The 25933-nt window shown below is 38.1% G+C and overlaps 1 protein-coding gene across 1 annotated transcript; it reads right to left on the bottom strand.

Moving 5' to 3' along the window:
- Nucleotides 1–460: 460 nt before the first annotated feature.
- LOC127989490 (G-protein-signaling modulator 1) lies at nt 461–25933 on the bottom strand. Its single transcript, XM_052591433.1, has 14 exons — nt 25700–25933; nt 14958–15179; nt 14727–14862; nt 13972–14114; nt 13340–13463; nt 13076–13191; nt 11782–11937; nt 11587–11695; nt 11399–11513; nt 10196–10266; nt 9737–9901; nt 7612–7768; nt 6478–6683; nt 461–4433 (listed from the first exon to the last, which is right to left on the bottom strand). Exons 1-14 carry the CDS (start codon nt 25903–25905, stop codon nt 4227–4229), a joined length of 2133 nt encoding a protein of 710 aa, XP_052447393.1. The 5' UTR covers nt 25906–25933; the 3' UTR covers nt 461–4226.

Raw genomic sequence — 25933 nt, 5'->3', positions numbered from 1 at the left:
TTTCTTTACAAACCCTCAGTTTGTACTTATAATTAGTGACCAACGTTTTGTTTTCTCTCTGCATTTTGACACAAATCACGCAACACCGATATACTAAAACATCCGCCAGAACGACATCCGCATATGAAAGATAACAGAAGTGAGAGAAAGTGTTTATTATGTTTAAAATATGGATATTTTTCTTTCAAACACACATCCATTCACTACAGAAGGCCTTTATTCACCCCCTGGAGCATGTGTGCAGCACTTGAGGGTGAGTAAAAACAAGCTTACTTTCATTTTAGGATGAACTAACCCTTTAAGATGGCTGAATACCTAGTGACACCACCAACGACACCACATATGTCCACTTTTGGACACTGATAGACAAATAGAAGAGTATAGTAATGTGTGTTTTAATGTGTTTTAAATGAGTTTGAAGTGAGTTTCAGTTTCTACTGAAAAAGATGACTGGTTAATATAAGTTTCATCAGTTTTATTAAAAGCAAGGAATCCATTCCCAAATTTATAAACATAAAATAAATATAAAACTGTTATGTACATTGGGGCAGTGGCTTTTCAAAGGCTTTCAGAGATAACATGTTATTACAGCACATTGAAGGCAAACCATAATACAGGAGGAAATAATTGATTCAGATGGATTAACAGTCTATCTGAATCAACTATTTCCTCCTGTATTATGAAATTTCGGTTAAACCATGACAAAATTAATATATATTTTTAAACAGTTTACTAATACAGTTTCATAGTTAACCTCATCACATCATATCACTATGTATCTATCACATATATCATGTTTTATTGATCAGGAGTCAGTAAGCTGAAGATTTCATCACTGTAGTAAGAAAGTCATGTTGGAAATGAGGGTTAGTTATAAGCATCATGCATCAGTCACAAACATATTCATCAATATGAATCAGGTGTTTAAAACAAAAGTAACTTCACAGATTTCTAGGAATGAGACGTAATGCATAACACTTTCTTGAGCTTACAAAAAATAATATTTTTATGTCCTGTGCTTATTTTTACCACAAGATGGCAGTGAATTGACTCAAAATATTAATTCCCTCCAATAATAATTGCTCCAAAAAAAAAAAAAAAAAAAAAAAAAAAAAAAATGCTCAAAAACTCGCATTGCTCTACTTTCAAAATACTGCAGATTTACATTTTAACAAGACTTTTTAAAGCTTCTACATAAAACTGCCATTGGTGTGAATGAGCCATTACACTGCTGTTCAGTCAGCCACAGATGACTAAAATATTGAACAACTAAACCAATTCAATCAATGTCCAAACTGCTCTTTTCAGTGATTCGGGGACAATTATGGAAAACCCCCTAATCACTTGTTTGATTGTAAACCTAAAAGCACCCTCAGTCAATTCAGTCAAAAAATGCAATGAAGCATTAAAATGGTGGCTTAAATTAGCTTTTGTGCACATTCACATATTTCCACACAATTAACAACACTTAAAATGTATTTTCACAGTCTCTTTTTTTGTTTGTTTGTACAGATTTCTTAACACTTTCAATAAATACATCTGTGGAGTTAGCATAGCATCTTCAAATTCAAAAGAAGCAGAGAAATGTAAAGAAAAGCAGCCCTAACGTCTTCATTTATATTACAGTGCTGTCAGCAGCTAAATGAAAATACAATATAAAACTAAACCAAAACGCACTAGCAATTAAGAATGTCAAAGACACAGCGGCAACTGCGCAACTCTGTCAATGAACACGGACAAAATACTGCTAAAGACCTCAGAAAACACAATATCAAAGAATACAATCAGGGTCTGCGGGTCCAATTAAGGCAGTAGATGAGAAATACATGACAATGAGAAGCTTGATCTGAACGTCTGGCATGGGAAACAATAGGGCAAATTCACAAAACGCCTGCGCCACGTTAGCATCGCATTGCATTATCTACCAGCAGTCCAACTTAATCTGGTGCTAATGTGAAGCTTATTATTGAATCAACCAGATTCAAAGGTCAGTAGCATTCCCCTGATACAATTAACACCGAGCTGTTATTGCCTGCACAAAGCAGTCCTTCGGTGGAGCTTAAAGGTATAGTTCACCCAAAAACTAAAATGTGCTGTTAATTTGCTTATCCAAGATGTAGGTGACGTTTTTCTTCAGTAGAACAGTAAAGAGAGTTTTAGCTGAAACTGTGGTGATTCATAAAATTAAAATCAATTGCTACTGTCACTTAAAAGCCCATATACAAGTATAAAAGTATACTTAATTTTTGTACGCATACACTAAACATGCAGCCTTTAAAAGTATAGTCCATTTGAGGTGAACGCAGATGGTCGACACGTGCTCTCCAGAGAGCTTCATCAACCACATTATACAAGCACTTGTCAGTACAGGCATCTGTTGTTGTTGTTCTGTATCTTCATGGCTCATTTTCACTGGGGTTCAGTACAGTACAGTACACATTTTTTTTCGATTTCCATTGTCAGAAGTTGTGAATGGTACCAAAATAGCAAATCATACATACCATTTTTTGGGACCCTTCCGTTGGGAAACCTAGCAGAGTAGTCCGATACCTAATGGGTGGAGCTAGACTCATGGTAGAGCATTGATTGGTTGACGGAGTATCATCACTTGTTCATTCTACAAGGCATCTCCTTCACTCTTACAGTCATGCTGCTCATGCATATTGGGCTTGTTATAGTCCGTAAACAAAAAATATAAGAGTGTATTTTATCATTTTATATTTTCACATGCATACACAGACAATGTCACACTTTCTTTTTCGTGCAAGAATGATATCAATCGTTACTTTCCGGCATACACCACACCTATCAGGCAAGGTTACTGTTGGCCACAAAATCAAGCCGGATCAGGGTGAATTGTCCCGACTCATACCGTACTGTACTGTACACTCGGGTGGAAATGAACCATTAGCTTCATTTTCTATTTTGAAACAGCAGTCCAGGTCAGTGCTGCCACCTTGTGGAACAACTGATAACTGGAAAACCAAGTCAATTCACGTGTGACCTGTGTTACAAAGATCGGAAGCTGCACGTACAGTACATGCATGCTATTCTGGTGATGAAATTTGTGTCACATGCACTGCACACTAATTCTTGCATATGCATATAAAACAAGACTAAGAAACATACTAAGAAACATCATAGTACACGATTTGGGAGCTGGAGCTCTGAAAGAGTTCATTCATCTTAGGATCAGATACACCAGTATTTACAATCCGAGTGTCTGTCAGGCTAGGAAGTTTTGACTGAGTAGCTTTTAGATCTGTGCGGTTTCAGACTGTCTGAACTAGTTCATAAAAAATGTAAATAAAACGTTCAAAATAATGATTTGTTAACAAACTGGACACCACTCCGTAGCGTTCGCCTGTGGATTACAGGTAGTAATGTTGCAAATAATGTTCAGCTTCTTGCACAGGCTGATCATTTTGTTTCATAAGACCTCAATATATCCGTGTGTATTCATTTTATGTTGCCTGATATGCGTTGGTTTTTGTTTTGTTTTGTTTTTTATTTACTCTCAAAGTAACGGTAGACTTGCCTTTTATGAATGATCATGGTTTCAGCTAAGAATCTCCTTACTGTTCTCCAAAAAAAAAAGAAAAAAAAAAAACTAAAAGCACATTTTCCTTTCTGGGTGAACTATTACTATAATCTGTAGATAATGTAATGTTTTTTGCTTTTGTTCTTCTTTTGCAAGTCACTTTGAGAAAAGCATTTGCTATATGCATAAATGATCAAATGGTTATAACTGGCTGTACTTTCAGATGCAGACATTTTAAAGTGCCACTTCAGGTGTCTGGATGCTGAACCATCTCTGTAAATGACATCATGCTCTCCTGCTGTTTATATATTTTACTGAAAAAAAAAAGAAGAAAGAAAAAATAAACATTTTCTGTTCTTCTTTTTTAGTTGCAGTGTTTGTACCTGATTTGTAAAGTTTATTTTGTTGATCAGGTGCTAAAACAGTGCAGGCAGTGTTTGCAAATGAACAACACAATCACTGATTCAGAGATGCGTCCCAATGCATCATTATAAACTATCAAACTTCATGTATCATTGGCTGTAAAGCACAGGAGGCGTAAAACTGCACCGTATACTGAGATGGCACTTGTGATTTCTCTTTGTGCACATTTCCTCATCTCATGAAAGAGTCCATCCAAAACATTCCCCGTGAAACGTCCTTTCTCATTCAATCCTCGTTGTGTGTCATTTGGCCGCGGGTTTCCTCAGGAGTCTGCGACCCCTGGCTCTCTCTCGTCCTCATCCTCGTCCTCGTCCAGCTCCTGTTCGTCAGAAGGGAGATGAACACGTTGCTCGTCCATTCGTTTGGCCTGAACTCTCTGTATTAGGCTGAAGAAATCCTCGTCTGGGACGGTTGGGGCCCGTGGACCCCCTTCAGGAGGAGAGCAGCGCTGGTCATCTATCCTGGATGACTGAACACATGCACAGTGAAACAATCAGTTCACTAGATAGAGGAGAGCTCTTTTTATTTAACTATTTTCCCATCAGCAGTGCTGAGAAGTAACCAGAAGTAGTGATGCCACCTATTTGTCCTTTGAGTTTGCATTGAGTATATGAAGTTATTTATGTACTATTATATTAATATTAGTAATCATTAATATTTTGAATAAGCTTTTAATTTCCTTTTTGCAGTTTTCATTTTAATTACAATTTTTTTTCATTTTGTTATGTGCTTTTGAAATGTTAAATATTATTTTAGTATTATTTATATACTATTATAGTTTTTATGTAATATTTTCAGGTAGCTTTTATTTTCTGTTTCCAGATAGTGTTTTAATTTGACTTTTTGTGTGTGTGTGTATATATATATATATATATATATATATATATATATATATATATATATATATATATATATATATATATATATATATATATATATATATATATACAGCTTTATTTTAGTTTAGTTTTGGAAATGTAACTTAAATTTAAAACTTAAAGAAACTTAAATTAGAAATGCTGATTTGGTAATAAATAAAATAAGTTTAAATTGAAATTTAAAGAGCCACAAAGATGGGAAATCAAAAATTACCTGTATTACAGTGTATGATGTAGCTGTCCATCTGTGTAAACAATGTGCAAATAATTAAACCAAAAAGTACACGATTTATAAAGTTATTGGCTTCTAAAGTAAGGAGTCGACTCCGAATCGCTGAAACGAGTCGTTATAGATTTCAAATCTTTTGCCCATCTCTATGTACGTCACTAGGAGCACTTTGCATAATAATCTCCGCCTACCGTCTTCAGAGAAACGTAACTCTGACCTGCCCCACCCCCCCCTACACAGACGCTCTGGTTGGTGTGATAGCATCATGTCGAGGAGACAGTGTGTTTTATTTTCACTGCCAAAGAATGAAGATCAGAAGAACCAATGGCTAAAATTCATTTTTACCACAATACCAGAGCAGTACAACAAATCCCTTTTGTTGTGTTCACAACATTTCACTGATGACTGCTTTTCTAATCTCGGTGAGTACAGCGGGATTTTCAAAGTGTTTGGCCATAAAAGATGGTTCATTACCAACTTTATTTAGAACAACGAGCATCTCCGAATCACAACGCGAAGTATGATTATGAAGTTATGTGTCTGTTTTCTCCCGAGCGTCTTATCAGTATGTGTGCTGTCTGCAGCCTGTCTGCGCTGATCGTCATGTACAAACACGTCATTAAAATGAAGTGTAACTCCGTGAATACTCAACGAAGAGACATGAGAGAGATATCTATAGAAAGCTTGACATGTCGACTTTATCACAGAATATCTGTTTTTGGCAGCACTTGTTTAGTTTTAAAGTAATCCATATGAAAACAACGCGATATCTGTTTTTCATGTCACCCTTTGTGACCACCAATCAGAACACAGTATGCTACCGAAAGGTGGGGTTTAAGGAAACTGAATCTTTTGAACAGCTTTGTGCGAACCGTTTGGGGATCTCTGAGAATTGAGGTAATTTTAAAATGATATTTTGTCAAAATGACAATGTTTTTTAACCTTGGATGGATTTAAACCTAATGTACAGGACAAATAAACAGTGATAGGAAGCTTAGAATTTTCATCTTACTGGCTCTTTAAAACTGAAACAAATTGAGCTAAATAGAAAATGTAAAACTTTTTTATGACAAAAGCAAAAAAAAAAAAAAAAATTACAAAAATGTAAATTAAATATAAAAAAAAATATGTTTTAGTTTTGGTAATAATCAACAAAGTTATTTTATTTCAGTTAGTTCAGTCAGTTCAGTTAATTAAAAATTTACAGATATTTTTTTTTTTTTTTTTTTTTTTATCGTTTTAGTTCACAGCCTTCACATTGGGAGCACACTCATAATATAAAGAGACATATTTTTAAGCAGCTCAGAACAGAGTTTAGAACAGAACTACCATCACTGTGAGATAAAACACACCAGACATGTTTAGTCTCAATATGTGTGCATATGATTGAAGGATCTCGGTTTCACCTGGCACTTTATGAGCATGTTGAAGAAGTCATCGCTGGGCTCCTGAGGGTCGCTGTCTCCACACAGGTGGCCCAGGTTATTGTGGGTAATTCTGAGTCCAGGCAGGTTACTGACGTTCACCCTCTGATCGTCCAGACGGCGGCTCTGAGAGCTGGCGATCAAATCGAACAGTTCTTCGGTCTGAGGAGACGTCAGCAGACTGGCATCTGAGAAACAACACAAACAACTCAACCTTTATGATATTAATCTGTGATCATTTCACACTGATGATGAGCTTCGTCAAATCTTTGGTCAAAGTGATCCTGACTGAATGCTTTTTAAATGCAAATAATATTGCCATATCATTTTGATCCGGATTCATACCCCGAGATTACTGAACAAGAGGATCACGCAGAACCTATTGCAAGACAGATTAGAGTGGTAACATTATTGTTTTTTTGTTTTTTGTTTTTTTATACGATTGATACATTTTAGATACGATGTCAACAATCGCTTAATGCTCAGAACAGAGTTAAAAATAAATTACAACAACTGTTTCCTGATGTGGTCCGCTTTAGGGGTGAAAAAAACTGTGTTTCTTCAACATGGTGAAAACTTGATGCTACAGCAACACTTCTTTGTCATTGTTGTCTTGTCTGTGGCACTCAACCAAGTGTTCTCACCACAACCTAGCTCCACCCCACACGCCAAACATTCGAATTAACAAAGGCGGGAATTAATTATATTCCAATGGGCCACTTTGTGACATCACAAAACCCCTGAAAACAATGCTGTAGTCCAAACAAGCCATATGTCGTAGTTCTTAAAAAAAAAAAAAAACTTAATTGGATTTTGAGATTTGTAACGTTGTAGATCTTTTTTTATGCCCAAACATACACACTGACTAAAATTCAAAAAGTGAAAAAGCATAATAGGACTCCTTTAACAAATACAACATTATTGTAAAATGTTTTCATCATAAATTGCCTTAATTTGCATCATAAATCTCATAAAACTTTTACTTTATGTACATAAAGCAGTGTTAACATTCTTCAAAATATCTCAAAAATCTTTTTTTTTCGTTTGAAACAACAAGGCAAGTTAATGGCCAATGAAACTTCAGCAGATTCTGTGCGATCTTACGCTGTGACTGACCAATCATGTCACTGAGTGTGTTTCGATCCGCTCCTCCTGTGTTCTCTCCATCGGACGGCTCGTCCAGCTGACAGCGCTGGTCATCCATACGGCTGCTCTGAAACTTACTCAACAGGTCAAAGAAGCAGTCCTCATCTGAGGCGTCACGAGCCAGTTTCTGCAGAAAACACAGCAGAACATCAGCTCATTTCTTATTACAAAGTCAGCTGGAAACAAACCCTGGAGAAACAGCAATCAGACCGGTTTAATTCACAGCATCACATCAGTGTGCAGCATTCAAAAGATAATGTAACATTCCTCCAATCGGTTTTACAACCTTTAAACTTTGAATTAAAAGACCCTGAATCACATTACACTACAATGTAATGTGACACATTCAGTGACATTCACCCAACCATATTAGTGACAATGCAGTATTAACAGAGCGTAATGCAATTCGGGTTCCTTGGTCATGTGTTGGTGTATTCTGTCCTGTGAGCGCTCATGTGAGCTCTTATCTACATCTCCACAGCCCTGTGTGTGTGTGTGTGTGTGTGTGTGTGTGTGTCACGATGACCTTTCAGTGGTCAGATACACATACACACATTTAAACACTCTCCACAGCGGGGTAGACAAGCTAAGACCAAAGCAATACATTTACAAGTCTTAATAATTTCCAAACAAAAATCAAACAGTGGTTTAAATATACTGACTAAAATGCATAAACACACATCTTAGTCATCTTCATTTGAATGTCACCTTAAAATCACAAATATTTCTGTTTGATACAGTGAACTGGGATCAGTCAATAGCAGCGTGAAATGAGGTTGCGAATGACCTAGCCCTTCCACAAACCAGACGCATATACAGTAACGGCACATTCCACCATAACAGCGCTGTCCTGTATCAGCATGCATACTAAGAACATTCAACCACAATAACCTACGATGACAAAGCTTAATCATCACATCCCAGCTCATCCAACAACACAAGACCAAGTTCAGGCTCAAGTATCCTTACACCACAAGCAGATCTGATAATATGATAAATATATACTTATGGTTCGATTAATTAATCCACAGCCTGATCATCCAAACATAGACACATCTCTCTCTATTCCATCAGTGTGCGTCCTATCTTTCTCTCTGTGTCCATCTTTGTGTCTCACTGTGGGAAAACAACTCATTAATTTGGCTCTGATTATGGGACGGTCGGGGAGGGGGTAGATGGTGGATTTAGGGTCAGTAATGAACAGTGACTGTTAAGACTACTACATAATGCTAAAACACAATCACATACAAATATATGCAAATACAAAATAATGCACAGGAAATCCTCACATGTCTGTCCTCCGTCAGTGTCTGGTCTCGGCTACACCTTCCCTTCACTGCTTGTCTGTCTCTGTTCGGCAATCACAGCTGCTCGTGCATTTAATTCAATAATTCAGTTACACCGAGGGTGAGATACAGAGAGAGAGAGAGAGTGGATGGACCGTGAAAGGTCTCTGTCCAAATAACATCATCACGGTTTCCATAGAAACCCCTGGCCTTGGTGTCACGGCATTTGGTCGTGCACATAAACCCTAAAACACTCGCTGACTCCTTGGGTGTCTTTGTCGAAGGTCAAAAATGATCCTAAAGTGTGTTAAAAAATTATCCTAAAATTAGCGATAATCCCACATGACACAATTGATCACACTCTGCAAAATGACTGCTTTTGTGTTGTCGAGACGTTGGGGGACGAATCAAATCAATGCATAATATATGAAGAAGCTTTAATTATGAACAAATCAAAGAATCAAGCAGCCACAATACAATCTAAATAGTAGTCTATATACTGTATCTGTCTTCTGAAGCTGGGAAAGTCACATGCACACAGATGCATTAGCAGCCGCACAGCTGGTGTGTATTGATTAACAGAGGAACACAGGGAGCCATGGCTATCAAGTGAAACCTTTAGTGCAGCACTTTAAAGCATAGAGTGAATTAACACCCGCAGACAGATACATCTGCACGCTTACACTGTACTATTATTGTCAGAAAAAAGAAAACAACTATTCATCTCATTATAACACTGCTGTGCTTGCAACTTTCAACTCACCTCAGCAGTGTATATCTAATAGATAGATAGATAGATAGAGACTCACTGGAGGTGTGACGTGAACAGTGATGTCATCCATGTCCACAGGTGAGTCGAGCCACTGTCTTTCATCTGACGACTGACTGTCCGCGTAACTTTTGCTTCTGCTGGACTGAAACAGCTGGTTCCTTGACCTTCTTGCAACACCATCAACATCTGGAGCATCTCCATTCTGCCGCACAAAAGCAGCACACATCAGCATCACAACAGCAAAGAGGTGGAACATTTCTCAAACTTTCGAGAACGTTTCGGGAAATTATCCACCCCTTTACAACCTTACATCACCATCACATGTCTGTAAGATTCTGGTAGTAAAATATCTGCAGCATTAAATTTAGATTAAACTTTAGATTATTTTTCTGCCATTTTGTTGAAAGACTAAAATATAAATATACAAATAATTTGATTCAGGTTCACGTCCTGCATCGCAAAATCCTGGTCGCTAGATGTTGAGCATGCTGAGCACCTTTTCAGAGCTGTATTTCCACAAGTCAACACTGTCCAAGCTATTCTTCTTGGTGAACTTGGGTCTGGCTCCTGTTAAAGAAAATAAGTAAAAGTTGATGACATTATAAGTATTATTATTATTATTATTAGAACATTATCATTTGTTGTGTAACAAGTGAACAGTGAAATCATACAGACATGCACAAAGTCAGGATTCACTATTTGGGTGAACTAACCCTCTAATTAATAGTTTTATGTTTCTGCATTGATTGACTGTTTAAATGTCTCTGAAAAATACATTTTTAACAGAGAGATGCTGTTAAAGATGGCTCTGTTTCAGTATGTCTTATTTAAAACAAAAGTAAAATGATTTTAAAAAATGAGCAGATCGGGCAAGTAGTGTTACTATGAAAAATTGTTTCTGCCACTGAATAAAAAATGTAATGGGGGGGGGGGGGGGGTAACTGCAGCTACTTTAAAAAAAGTTTCACGCTTACACAACGTTTTCAAAACGATTTGCGTTTACACATATCTGCGAAAATGGCCAAAAGCATTGTATTACATATGCTAGGCCAGTAGTTGGCGCGGTCACCTTGTTAGTAAACAGTACCTGTAAGGAAGTGATGATTATGTGCATGATGTGTCTCTACTGTTGGTTGTTATATTGGTGAAGTAAATCCACACTTTGCTGAAGAAGCGTTAGCAAACGATGCACGCGCATGGCATCACCGTTTCTAAAGATTCCCGTATTTAGTGTTTACAGGGAAATGTTAACAGTGGGGTTTTCAAAAACTTGCACTTTGAAACTTGTTTTCAAAATATGCGTTTTCAGTCCCCAAGACGCTATTATCATGTAAACGAAGAGTCAAAACACATAAAAGCTGTTAAATAGCCCCATGCTACTTTTTATCTTGCGATTCTTACTTTTTTTCTCACAGCTGCAAATTTATATCTTGTAATTCTGACTTCTTGTAAATTAAATTTTACAATTACCTTTTTTATTCAATGGCTACAAGCTTCCACACTAGCCCTGCCACAGTGTTATTTTTTAATTTAGACCCTATTATAGTTTTATTTTGGAATTGTATTTTTATTTCTTGTTTCCATTTTAGTTTAAGTTTTAGTAGTTTTGTTATGTGTACACTGCACGATGGGTGAAGTGTTTTATATGGATGTAGTATACTTGTCATCTGCAGATACGAATTATCTAAGAGTCTGTTACCCTGCACTTTAAACTCCGATTCGGACGGTGAGAGATCGGCCTCCTTCACCCCGAGAGCCTCCATCAGCTCCTCCACATTCATCCTGGCCGTCATCTCTCCATTCCTGTCCCCGATCTGAGAAATCAAAGCACACAGTTACACACAAGCAAAGCAGGAGAGTTGCTGCTGGACGTGGAATCTGTCTGACCTCTCTGGAGATGTCCAGGTGTTTCCGAGTGTAGTGCAGAGCCTGACGGTAGTTTTCCAATGACACGTAAGCGTTGCCCAGACTCCAGCAGGCCCGGCCCTCACCGACCCTACCAAACACACAGAACACTTTACTAGTTAAGAGTGGCGCTGATGTGAAGGTGAGTCTGTGTTTGTGTGTTTTCACGGTTCACACCTGTCATTGAGCTCCTGAGCGATGAGCAGGTGTTTGAGGTGATAGTCTATGGCTCGTCCATACTCCTGCAGCAGCGTGTACGTGTTTCCCAGACTGTAACACGCTTGAGCTTCCATCACCTGATCCTTCAGCTGCCGAGAGAGCTGCAGAGTTTTCCTGAACAACAGAGCAAACCTCTATGAAAGACATCTCTTCTGCTCACCATGACTGCATTTATTTGATCAAAAATACAGTAAAATTGTGAAAAATTATTAGAATTCAAAATATCTGCTTTCTATGTCTTTCAAAGCTGAATTTCCCCTATCATTACCCCAGTCTCAGTCTCAAATGATCCTTCAGAAATCATTCTTATTCACTGATTTGATGCTCAATAATTTTCTGGTCAGGATTCACAAATGAATAAAAAGTTCAAAAGAACAGCATTTATTTACATTTTTACAAAAATGTATTGTGTTCTTGCTGGATAAAAACACTTTAACTGACCCTAACTAACTTACTTTTAACCAGTAACCTAAAAAAATAGTAATAGTAGAAAAAAATAGTTCTCAAATCTTGTCCTGGAGGACCAATGTGCTGCAGAGTTTAGCTCCAACCCTGATCAAACTCATCTAGCTGTGATTCTCTAAATGATCCTGAAGACACTGATTAGCATGCTCAGGTGTGTTTGATTATGGCTAGAACTAAACTCTTCAGGAAAGTGGATCTCATGGGTCAGATTTGAGGATCCCTGCTATAGATGTACCAATCTAAAACAGTTAATTTTCCCTCAACAAAACTAGTTTATAATGAGTAAAATAAATAAATTAATTAATTAATTAAGAATTGCATCAAACCACTTTTTACAGTGTGTGTATCCTATTGTCTAGATAAGCAACATCACACCTCTCCTCAATAAGCCTTATGATTAACATATTTTTCCAAAAGTACTTTTCAGTCAAGTATAAAACATTTTCAATGAGGAAAAAATGCAGAGTGCACCAATAAATACATGGTGTAACTGATCATATTTCTCCCACATATTTGCGAGTTTTACCATGCAATCAGAAGCTCAAATTATTTCACAGTAAAGAATCCATAGTATGCTAGAACTGTGATGCAGCTGTTTCCTTTTATTTTCATTATTTTATTCATTCATTCATTTTGCTTATCTATCTTTTGAGTGTGTTTCAAAAGTACCATTTTCAGCCAATGCTTTTTAATGTTCTCCTGTTTAATTAATATCATCACCTTTCCTCAAATAAAAAGGCTGGTCACACGTGACTCATCCTCTAGATGGTGCTGTAGTCATGGTTACCTGTAATAGTCTGTGGCTGCATTGAACTGGCCAAGGAAAATGAGAGCGTTGCCTAGGTTACTGTACGCTCTGCGCTCAGCAGCCTTGTCGCCAAATTCCTTTGCAATGGAGAGACGCTGGAAAAACAAGGAGGGATTGTGTGTTACTCTGAATCACAGATGCCTGCTATCCTGAGCTGCTCTCTCAGCCGCAGCAGAGAAACTGGGAGTGAAATCCCAGTTAGGTGAGAGAATGAGCCGATGGTCAGTGCTGATTGGCTCGTACCTCTCTGTGGAACTTGATGGCCTCAACGAAATTACCCAGCAGGTAATGAGTGTTGCCGAGGTTACCGAAGGCTCTTCCCTGCGCTGCTCGGTCTCCCAACTCCTTTACCAGAGAGAGATTCATCCTGAAACAGACCAAAACAGACTCATTTGCAATTCACTTCATTCAAGTTAAAAACACATTTAAATACAGTATGGAGTTTCAATAGAAATTACATTCAAGTAAGGCCTTTTTAAAGTAAGATTTATAAAATATATGCATATAAAATGACCAACTTTGGATTATAGTTTTAACATCAACTAATAAACCTAAAGTGATGCGTATCTGTTTTTGATTTTGGAGGAGCACATGTCCTGGTTCTCCATGTTTTCCTGGTAAATGGACACACAGAGGGAGCTACTAATGACTGTTTGAGGCCGTTTGTCCTCTGTCTGACACCTCTGGTCTCTCGGCGTCTCATTTATGTTGCGCTTAACCTTCTGTATCTGCTAAGTGTTGCTGTTAGTAATGAGCTGCGCTGCAGTCGGGCAAACAGGTCTCGTGGGTTCTGTGTACTGATGCTCAGATGCTTCAGTAAACTCTCCATTGCTCATGTGTGTGTGTGTGTGTGTGTGTGTGTGTGCTGGACTCACTCGTAGAAAGCCGTGGCTCGCTGCAGCGTGTCTCTGACGTCAGGAGGAAGCTCTCCGGGGTCCTGTGAGATGCCCCACAGCTGCTGCTTTCCTTTGGCATGAAACACGTTCCCCATGTTATACAGAGCCCTGGCCTCGCCGACCTGCACACAAAGGCCATTTGTACACTGCTTATTGCTGGTTTACATTTGCATGTATTTTTTATCTTAACAGACCTCCAGACTCAACAGTACAGAAACCTTTGAGAAACACCACACTGGCTTTGCTCTGAAATCAAGTGTGCCACCTGCCTAGACAGCAATTTATAATCAACTTTATGCGATAAATCATATTAAAGAGGTGCAACGGCTTGTAAACGCTGCATTGTAACCTTGTGTGCATAATTGTACTAAATGTACACTTGTAGTGTACTTAAAATCTTAGTATATTTTAAGTATTATTATGGCAATCATAGTTGCTCCAAACTGAGATATGTTGCATACATGTATTATTCATGGTCAAGGCCATCCCAGAAGGTTTGTGTTTACATTTGTTTTGAATTTTCCAGACGCTTTTATCCAAAGTGAGTTATCAGCTCATGCATTCCCTGAGAATATAATTGCAAATCATATTTGCGGTTTTGTTTGGTTATCAAATCCATCAGTGTGTGCTCCAGTAACTGTGCTCAGTGTGCTCAGTGTGTGAATGTGTCTCCATTCAGTGTGTTTCTCATCACTTACTCAGATCTAAAGAATTACTGATGGTGGTTTTCTCACCTTGTCTCCTTGTTCTTGAGAAATGTCTAGGTGTCTCTGACAGCACACAACCGCTTCATCATACCGGCCCAAAACCTTCAGAGTGTTTCCCAGATTCCCGCTGGCTTTCCCCTCCCCGATCCGGTCCCCAATTGTCCTGGATTACAATGCAGCTCAATTTATTTTCCTTGGACACAAACTTGCATGAAACTCAAGTGGCTATGAATGGCAGTCAAGAGTCAGTGTTCTCACCGGGCGAGCGTGAGGTCGTGCCGATGGTACTCCAGGGCTTTGCCGTACTCCTTCAGGTAGAAGTAAGCGTTACCCAGCTGGCTGTAAATGGCACTGAGAGTCTTGAGATCTTCTGTTCCCACCTGAACAGCAGCTTCAAAGAAGGCTGTACCACCTTTAAAATCTCCAGCTTTACACAGTCTCTCCCCTTCCAGCGCCAGCTCCAGACAAGATGCCTCCATCCTGCAAACACAAGGCATCAATCGATGAAACTGACAGGCTTTCTCTGGAAAAATGCCATAATGTTGTCAAGTTTGGTGTAACCCTAAAGACTGAATTGCACACTAACATGGCCGGACTTATTAAGACCATTGGACTTATTATTGACAGCTGGTGTTGATCATCCTAAGAAAGCAAATGAACATGCATAATTGATACACATCAAAAACTGTCTGTTTTCAGAGACATTTTGAATAATGAATAGATTTTATATGGAATCGAGCAACTACATAGATTCAATGCCAATATGCTTGTCTATCGTCTATGAAACTTTTCAGGAAATATATGTTTTAGGCTTACAATAAGGGTTAGGTGCTTCTACACCCTTGTTAATCAGCTATAATTTCCCACTGATTTGGGGAATAAATTATGGGTAGGGTTAGGTTTAGGGGTAGAGATTGGGTTAAGTCTATATTTTTGGACAATAATGTTGATCCAGGGTCTTCAAAAGATGTTGATCCAGGAACATGTCTTGCTTGGCAAAATCACGGGTGACCTGCACTGAGCACAAAACCAGGTGGAATCGGACCTTTTCAGTTCCTATTTGTGCCATTTCCATATGTGGTACTAAATCCTAAACAGGTCAGATGTTTTACAATGCGATTGCTGATTGTGAACATTCATATCGGAATTCAACTGTTCCGTCACTCTACACCGACATTCGTCATAATTCTGCACTCATGGGAGTCACTTCAATGATTTGCAAACCCAAAGATATCGAGACAAGTTGCAAAAGGTATAGTCAGTGGAAGTAAAGTGCCATGGGATGGCCTTCAAATCCGTGGGTTAAAGCGACCCTACTAACACAATATTAACTCCCCATTAACAGTAAAAACAAAATGCCCAGCTGGCATAAGACTGACCTTTAACATTGAAATATGGCTGAAACAATGCTGATAAAATGTTTAATGCTGAACGATCTTCATTCTCATTATAGTTAAACACAATAGGGCTGCACGATTATGACAAAAATCATAATTGTCGATTATTCCCTTGAAATTGTAATTGCGATTTTTTTATTACGATTATAAAAATGGACATTAAATGATGTTTATACCATTGTTTGACGCAACTGCATGCCGTATATTTATATGAAAACAAAGAAGCTGAAAACACTACTGAAAAATGTTTTGTGCTTTTCTATAGTATTAAGCCTCAGATGTCAACTATACATCGGATTGGTTTCTTCTTTAAATTATTAAAAACATGAATGGTATTATAATATTATACTAAAACTAAAATTAAAATATAGGAAAAACCCTTAAGATAACACAAAAAGAAAAAAATGCATCTCAAGCACTCAGAATAAAATATATGGACTTTGAACGATTAATTGAACCTTTGAACAATTACGTAATTCTGGCATCCATAATTGTAATGGCTGTTCGAAATTTTATTATCTGTGCACCCCTAAAAGTTTTCCATCTCTCTCTCAAAGCCTCCCAGCTTCAATGGTCTGAAAGCAATTATATCTAGCCATACTTTGACAAGCCGCTCACTGGTTTTGCTTCTTTTCCATTAATGTCTGAAACAGTCCTGCTGGCTTGGCTACTGTAGAGCAAGAGAGAGAGATTTATTATGCGTTACGGTCAGGAAAGTATTTTAGCTGGCGCAGTAAATGGGCTCACATCCAGCTTTGCCTTGTTTTGTTTTTTTTCCTCTCTGAATCAATCTGCGATAAAAATAACACTTTAAAGGAAGAAACACCCCGTGATTTTTACATTTTCTGAAATGAAATAAGTGGTGTTTGACTTTTCATAAGTCGACACCATGACAGTGTGTCACTATGCGGTTGCTAGGGCTGGATTGGGTGGATACTAAGTGGTATGATGCGCCCTGCGTCTCAGTGATCTTCTGGTCTATAGATGTGGCCAGGGTTCCGGCACATCTTTATCAATAAATTTCCATGACTTTTGAGACAATATTCATGACCTAATCTAGAAGAAAAGTTCAAATGTATCAAATTAATGACCATTAATCCTACTTACTTACTTTAAATTGTTTTAATAATAAGAACAAGCTACGACTGTGCCAGAGGTTACTCCACGCAGAGAACATATCACGTCACTGAATATTGTAATGTATTTAACCAGTATTATCAGCTTAACCTGAATTTCATTTAGGGGACCATTTAGGTTTAAACAAGTAGCTTAGTATTGACTGTATGCATGGTTACTTTCTGGTTTTAGATGAGCCAAAATTGCACGAGATAAACTGCACCAGTGAATCCGCTAAATTGTTCTGCGACTCTTTGCTAAATGAATAAATGCTAAATTTGCTAAATGAAAAATGGAATGAAACGAAAAAGCAGATGTCAGAAATTATTTAGAAATATAAATTATATATATAACGAGTGATCCTCTTCTACTGGTTTTAATTATTTTCATCTTTAAAGTCTTTGTTTTCCAGCAGGAGGTTTGGCATTTTTTCAAGTAATCATCATGAATGAAAAGTGAATCTGTGATTTCTACTGCACAGCTGTAGAGTTGAGAAATAATACAAATGTTTTGACACATATTATAAGTGGTTAAAAATGTATTAATGGCTATGTAGGTAAGTAACTGATAATCAAGAAAACCATTATGATGACATTTAAGAGATAGCATTGCTAGCTTGCTAACGTTAGCCTAAGCAGTTATGAGTTGTAAGCATTAAATGACATGTCATGGTACTCTCCTGGGATTACCAGGCTCTGCATATAAAATTATATGTTGTTAAATAACATGAAACTGTATGTTAATGCCGCTATCATTATTTGCGGTGTTGCAATTATTTTGTTGCTCAGTTTCTGACGAGAACAAGGCATGAGTGGTTTATGTGAGGGTCTCAAGAGTCTCTACCTATAGGGCCTATATACCACAACATCAAATGATGTTTCACTCGTTCATCTTTGGAACACAATTTAAGATATTTTGCATGAAAACCAGGAGGCTTGTGAATGTCCCTTAGACTGCCAAGTTATATATACTGTCAAGAAAAAAGTATTGTATAGAAAAGTATGAAAGGCATTGTCAGAATAGTCCATCTGCCATCAGTGGTTCAAGCATAACCACTTATGAAGACATTATGAAGCAACGAGAATACTTTTTGTATGCGATTAAAACAAAAAAATAATGAATTTATAGAACAATTTGTTTAGTCTGTGTCTCTTCACATCAGCTTAGCACCATTTTGGAGAATATGAGCTGAACACAAGCAGCGTTATACGATTTCTAAGTATATTTAAAGGGGGGGTGAAATGCTATTTCATGCATACTGAGTTTTTTACACTGTTAAAGAGTTGGATTCCCATGCTAAACATGGACAAAGTTTCAAAAATTAAGTTGTACGTTTGAAGGAGTATTTCTGTTCCAAAAATACTACTTCCGGTTTGTCACAAGTTTCGGACAGTTTTTTTCGAGTATGGCTCTGTGTGACGTTAGATGGAGCGGGATTTCCTTATATGGGTCCTAAGGGCACGTCTGCCGGAAGAGCGCGCGCTCCTGTATAGCAGAGCAGAGAGAGGCTGTGCACAGACATTCACTGATCAGAGCGAGAGCGTCGCGAAATGTCACAAAAGGAGTGTGTTTTTGGTTGCCAGGGCAAGACAACCCTGCACAGATTACCAAAGAAAAAACAGCATTAAGGGACCAGTGGATGGAGTTTATTTTTACAGAGCATCAACGGAGTTGTGCAAGTGTTTGTGTTTGTTCCCTGCATTTCTAAAATGCTTGTTTTACAAACAAGGCCCAGTTTGACGACGGATTTGCGTATCGTTTATTTCTTAAGGATGATGCAATCCCAACGAAAAAGGGTCACGATTGTGTGTTGGAACCGCAGGCGGTGAGTAAAACTGCTTAAAATATCTCTGCCTCCTTGTTAGTGCGTCCGCCTCCCATCGGAGACCCGGGTTCGAGCCCCGCTCGAGCGAGTCCTTGCTGCTGCTGCTCTCGTTCAGTTTAAGCCTTCACAGCTGTCACAGCTTCCAAACGCTCTCAACGCAACTGGCGCTCGTGATTCTTTAGCTCCGCCCACACGTCACGCCTCCAGGCGCTCGTGTTTTTCCGGGAAAAATCGGTACAGACTATCTTTCTCTTATGAATATAATAAAACTAAATATTTTTGGAGTTATGAAGGATGCAGTACTACTCTATAGGTACTCAAGATTAACATGATATTGAGTGAAAACGAGCATTTCACCCCCCCTTTAAGCTTTGATTTGAAAGAAAACAGTGCAGCCTTGTGGCGCGGCTGACACAGAAGAGTGTGCTTTTCATACTTTTCTGAGCTGACATGATGCTTGTAATTCTTTTCTGGACCTTGACAGCGTGTTTTACTTGGCAGTCTATGGGACAGTCACAAGCCTCCCAGTTTTCATTCAAAATATTTGTGTTCTGAAAATAGAGAGAGTATGTAATAGCATAATATTTATTATATGTATATTAATTATATTATAATATAACTACTTATATATCAATTATATTAACATATAAGCGATATGCAATCATTGAAATATTATATTTAGCAAAATGTTTAATATATATAGTATAATTACAAGCTTGATATCTGTAGACTAATAATTGGAAATGAAGATGCACTTTTTTATGAGAAACTATAGTAAAGCATTCTCTCCCATGAGTTTCATGGTTAGTCCTAAAAATGAGACTGAAGCTTATTCATGTGAGAACATGTTGAATGCATGTGATTTTCAGCTTTTTTGAGTCTTTCTAATATTACTGAATATTAATTTTCTTTCAAACCCAAGGCAATATAAAAACAGTGATGCTTGACTGAATAAAGAACACTTGTTAACTCAAAAATGCTGGTCAAAGTTGCCATTATACAGGCACTTTATATAGCATCTTTTTGCAAGTTTGTGCAGATTGATCAGCTCATTATTCGTCCTTAACTGGAGAATAGGAATATCTATAAAGCATCCACCTGTACCTGCATTTAGGTTTGGTGCGTGTCTTCTCAACATAGAGCCTGAGCTCGTGGTTCAGAGGTCTCAGCGTGGCCTGTGGTCTGGGGCCGTGATGAACCAGACGACACAAGGCTATCTGAGCCCCACTCAGAGGAAATGCTTCAGTCGACATCATACACAATGTACAAGAAATCACAGTCACAAAACACTGCAACAAATCAGATCCGCAAGGTCAGCTACAAAACCTGAAGATCTCAAGTTGATGGATCACAATCACATTCCACAAGTCCAGGTTAATAGACCATCGGATAGTTCTCAGATTTTCTCCGTTGGATCCATTGAAAAACATGCACACTGGACTCTCCAATAGCATCAACAAACTTCTCTGAAATTTCATAAAGCAAACTGCTAGTTAACACTTCCTGCTGTACTCCAAATATCCATATGGATCAAAGAAACTCATCCCGCATGAACGCTGACCAGCATGATGACTGCTCCTGTGAGAGCTGGAAGCTGCCCTAATTCTCCTAAAGGACACCTAGGGCACAGGCCAGCTAATCCTGTTCCTGCTGACCCAAAGAGCTCAAACGCAGGAGACGGTCATGACAAAACCTCCACAAATGCATTCAGTGCACCAAAAAAAAAAAAAAAAAAAAATTGGTCAAAATTTCAATAAAAATAAAATAACTGAAAGAATGTAATCTGCCTAAATTGGTCTGATATTGTTTACAGACGTCTATGAATGATTTTGTGTTTCAGATGACACAAACATGAAGCTCTTCATACAAAACCACCAGAATGATAAATCAAATTTCTCTAGAATATTTGCGGCATGACTGCGAATGACTTACAAATCAAACATATACCCAGCTAACAAGGAACAATCTCAAAACTTTGGCTAACATTCTGGCAGGGTTCTCTTAAAATGTTTGTTCAATGTTAATAATGCTCAAAGCATTATTTTATACATGGTTAATTTAACCTTTTTCTGAAATACTTTAGTTGGACGCTAGTCCAAAGTTTTTATGTTAAATGTTATTTTAATGCTCCCATGGCCATGATGTTTGGAAAATGATCAAATAGAATTTTCCTTTAATGCTGAAATAATCCAGAACATATTTTTGTTAGCTGGGTATACATCCCAGTTCTGGTCCTTGAATCTAATAATTAAAAAATATATATATAAAATACTGATATGTGATACTTGTATGTGATTGTTCTAGACTGTCTGTCAAGTCATCTTTATTTGTATAGCGCTATATACAATACTGGTTGAGTCAAAACAGGACAATAGTTTGTCAATAATGCAAGACAATAACAGAGACATTTTTCCAGCTAAAGTCAGATCATTGATGATTCAGTGATTTCCTCATTCAGTTCAGCTCTCTTCCAATAGTGTCTGTGCAATCAGTCAAGCGTCCCTAACTAAGCAAGCCATAGGCAACAGCGGCAAGGAACCAAAACTCCGGGGGGCCTATTCTCTTCTGGCCAGACGAAACCAGCATGGTGTGGTTTAATTCCAGCCTGCAACACAGGTCTGTCTGTGCATTAGTGGTGGGGATTTTCTGCAGGTTACATGAGTGAGTCATTAAATCATTCACAAAAGAGATTTCTTCAAAAAAACTGGAATAATTAAGGAACAAAACAAGCTGCATGAATGAGTAATTAAATAAATCACCCTTACCAGCCAACCCTGGCTTAGAGGAAAGCCACTACACTCGATTCATTAAAAAACAAAACAAGTTGCATGGATGTTAGTGAATTATTCCCTCACCCAGTTTGTTAAAAACACTAAATGTACAAATGTTTGAACTGTTATACTTAATTACCTTCAAATGCATGCAGTGCTCTTGCTCAAATCATGTGTTGTATTTTGCTTTATTATTACCAGCTGACTTTACATTGAAGTCTTTAGATCAGGCATGAGGCGCACACTGAGAGTCTTAGCAGGTCGTGCAGTTCAGGAAGCGTTTGTCACTGAGTGCACTCACAAAAAGGCAGTCATTACCCTGACATGCACACGTTTGATCTCAGCAGCACCAGCGTGTGTGAGACATCCATCTAGTGTCACATCCTCACTCTCTCAATCATGTTAAAGGTCGAGATACTGCATGAATATTTAATGCTGCACACTTTCAGTACGAACAAAATCAAAAGAGCTCCTTCATCACAAAACTTGAGGACACCAGATCTTATATAGTGTTGAGAGATTTTAGACACTGTTTTAGAAGTGTAAATAAATTCTGAATTCTAAAGGTGTGGGATAAATTTGCTTTGGTTGCTTTTCTTTGATTAATCAGACACCGTTCTAGGTACTCTTTCTAATGGTCTTGTGGATCATTTGCTGGTTAATCCCAAATTACAGTTAATGAGATTTGGAACAAGGATTAAAAAGGAGTATTTAGTAATTAGCTGAGTGCTCTGACATTATTACACTTAATAAAATAAGGTTATGCACTCAATGACACAGTCACTTAGGCTGAGTCACCAGTCTATGTAGTATGTTTATGCCTTGAATACCAGGACTGTGTTTGCCATAATGTGGTCTATAGGTTTGTTTGCTACCAGTAATAGTCTGCATACATACACTTGAAAAAACTAGTTTGCTGTATGTACAGTCAGTAGCACCCCATTCAGCTGCTAAAGAGTTAAAAAGAGTAAGGTCAAAGCCAAGGATACAAACTCTAGTGTACTAGCCAAATAAAATACCTCCCCCTAGCCAGGTCGAGCAGCTTACAGAAACAAAATGGACTAAAGAAAGCTAAATAAAATGAGACAAAATGGTATGATTTGCACTTCTAGATTCCACAGGGTCTGCAGTGTAATTAAGTTTGCCTCAGATTTAGTGCTGAAATTTGAAAGGATTTTAAACTTCTAAAATGTATGGATTATGTCTGGCCAAATAGGCCCACATCTGAAAAAAAAGTGTAGAATTTCTAATTCCTGATTCCTCAACCTTAATGTCAATCGGGTTATATCAAATGAACTATAACACATTACTCAACCCAGAACTCTCTGAATGAAGAGAAAAGAAAAAGCCACAGACTCCTGGAGAGCCGTCATTCCTGCAGCTGAACCTGTCTCTGAACTGTTCGTTCAGACAATTACTGCATAATGAAATGATTTGAGCTGTTTCTTACCATCACTGTGACAGATTCAAAGTTTGAAAGCAGGAAGTCTGACCTCTCAGGACACAGTGGCCTGTGTGTCCTCATGACCTACTACTGATATTACAACCTGTTCAAACTCTAGAGGCATCAACAGCTGAATCAAGGTCAAGAGCCTCGCGCAGCACAAGTAAGAAACAGAAACAGCACAAGTTGATGAACTTAAAACGCTATAGCTTTCAGTTGTTTTCCTTATGCATCTCTTGTTGTTAGCATTTTGCTAATTAATATATATATATATACATATACCCTAAACTCAGCAATATAAAACATGTATCAAACAGATAAAAGTACAACTTATTGCAAAAACTCACCAAAAATGCATGAAAGCAATACAAATGACTTGTGGTGCTTTCCAAGTCTTCTAAAGCCATTTGATATCATTATGTGAGGAACAAAGTGAATCTCAAGATTTAAACATCTTCTCATCTTAATAGTGACATGAGAAGTGCTTGACCATGCTTCAGTTTTTGACACCTGCTGACTGATGACAGGTTAGATATAACTACCAGAACACTGAACTTAAATGTTTTTAATTAGCCTAATTAATCGTTTTAATATGTAATGTAAAAGCAATAGTTGTTTTTCATAAGATATCATCTAAATAGCATGTTTCTTATTCATCACTATGATGGTTTATTAAATAAAATAAAAAGTATTCTATATGTACTAAGTTTACCTTTTTTTCAAATTAAAATAAAATAAATGAATAAGCACAAGAACACGACTATGTGAAGTTATATTTTCCAGTCAAAACCGTTAGTAGTCATTCTGATATATCATCAATGTGTGATTTTTTTACAAGGCTCTAAATGTTACATAGTTATCAACTAAGATAAGAAGACAAATTACAAACTTAAAGGTGCATTAAGCAATATTTGAAAAACTATTTGGGCCAGTGTCGGACCAAGTCCCAAACAAACTTGCTGATTAACAGTAAGGGGATTGTCTATTAATGACAGGGAGAAGAGAGCGCACAGGGCGGATATCAGCAGATTGTATAATAGTAATAAAAAGTAACAAACAACTATTGGAACTTTGCAATGTATATTGATCATAAAAACTCACATTTGTTGAATATGGGGTACAAGAACCATAACTGACAATGGGTCACCAAGTTTCAGATTAGTTCTCAATAAATATAGTAAATACAAAGCACAATAAGTTTTCAGTAGCTTATATTATTTATTTCAACAAATATTAAACCAATCATAAATTTGTAGCCTTGAAAATTACCAACAGCTAATTACCATTACTAACCCTGAATTGCTACCTTACGCTAACATTCTGTTCACAACTGAGTGGATTCTAGTGGCATCAAACAAGCTTTGTGGCAGCGTGATGAAGGTCAATGCAAAATGACTAACTCTCCCATTATGAATTTTGGATTACAGTATGTGCATGTTGCCGAGCCTCTTTCCTGTGATCCTGACAGACATCTGTAATGAATGAAGCTCAGACAGCAAAGTTGAGTCAGTGGAGGCCGATGACTCACTGCTCTGACATCATACACACTGAGTGGAGAGAGATTTCTATGGCCACTATCATGTGTGGCGTACACACATTTACCATAACTCTGAACTGACGTTCATGATCTGCTAATCTCTCTTAGTTATTCACAGCGCTGTCTTCACGTCTTGGAAGGTATTACTGTTTCTTATTGCTTATGATGACACAATGCTGTTACCACAATACAGCTCAAATGAGATGTGCTGCATGTCAACAATTACACCATCACTGTCAACCATAACATATTCTTCAGACGTCAGGGATTTTGTCCAGCTCTGACCACGTAGAAGCAGAAAAATGTTCTACATTCTGATCTCATACATTATAAAATTCCCCTAAACATTCATAGGAATACTGAAAGCATGCATGATGCCAGTGCTTTATCTGAAATCAGTTAAAATCAGTTGTTCAGCAATGTTAATTGGGGGGAAACACACACACACACACACACACATTTTCTTGACTTTCAGAAGGCAAGAAGCAGCAGCAGTGAGATCTGGCAGAGTGGCGTAACTGTCCAACACGTATGCAAAGACCAGGGCAGAGTTGCAAATACTACTGCTAAACATGCAAATGTCTCTGTCAACAGAGAGAAACTGCCTGTGTGAGATGAATATCGCTCTCCTGGCATGTCTAATCTTTCTTGTGGTCTGTGAAGGTGTAAAAACACACAACAAGCCCAAATGCTGCCAATCTGTGCACTTGCTGCCAATCTGACAACACAGTCTTTAGGAGAATCGTGCCCACGTCTACAAAGCTGAAGGCAGGCCCTTCATTGCGCAGATGCACGCCGGCAGACCCTCTTCTCCCTCTGCTGGTTTTCTTCCACCTCCCCCCGTTAAGAGCAGCTCTTTCTCTCGGTCAGCAGCAGATCAGACCCCATCCCCCCTGCCTTCAGCTCCTACCTCGAGTGGAGCCGCTTGCTGGCCAGATCTGAGTCCGTGCTGCTCGCCGACTGAGCCATTGGTGAGCTGTAGGAGTCGTAGAGAAACTCCAGCTGCTCACTGCTTCCCTCTTCCTCTGGGGCTCTGAGCAGACGCACTTCAGTCCTCTCTGTGAGTGTGTGTAATGGCAGCTGCCGAGGAAGTGAGGTATTGTGCAAATAGACCATAAAAGGCAAGTCCCTCCTCTGAGTGGCG

The sequence above is a fragment of the Carassius gibelio genome, chromosome A5 (assembly GCF_023724105.1).
Source record: "Carassius gibelio isolate Cgi1373 ecotype wild population from Czech Republic chromosome A5, carGib1.2-hapl.c, whole genome shotgun sequence".
NCBI lineage: Eukaryota > Metazoa > Chordata > Actinopteri > Cypriniformes > Cyprinidae > Carassius > Carassius gibelio.
Note: the sequence above shows the minus strand (reverse complement) of the source record. Positions and strands in the feature narration are given on the sequence as shown.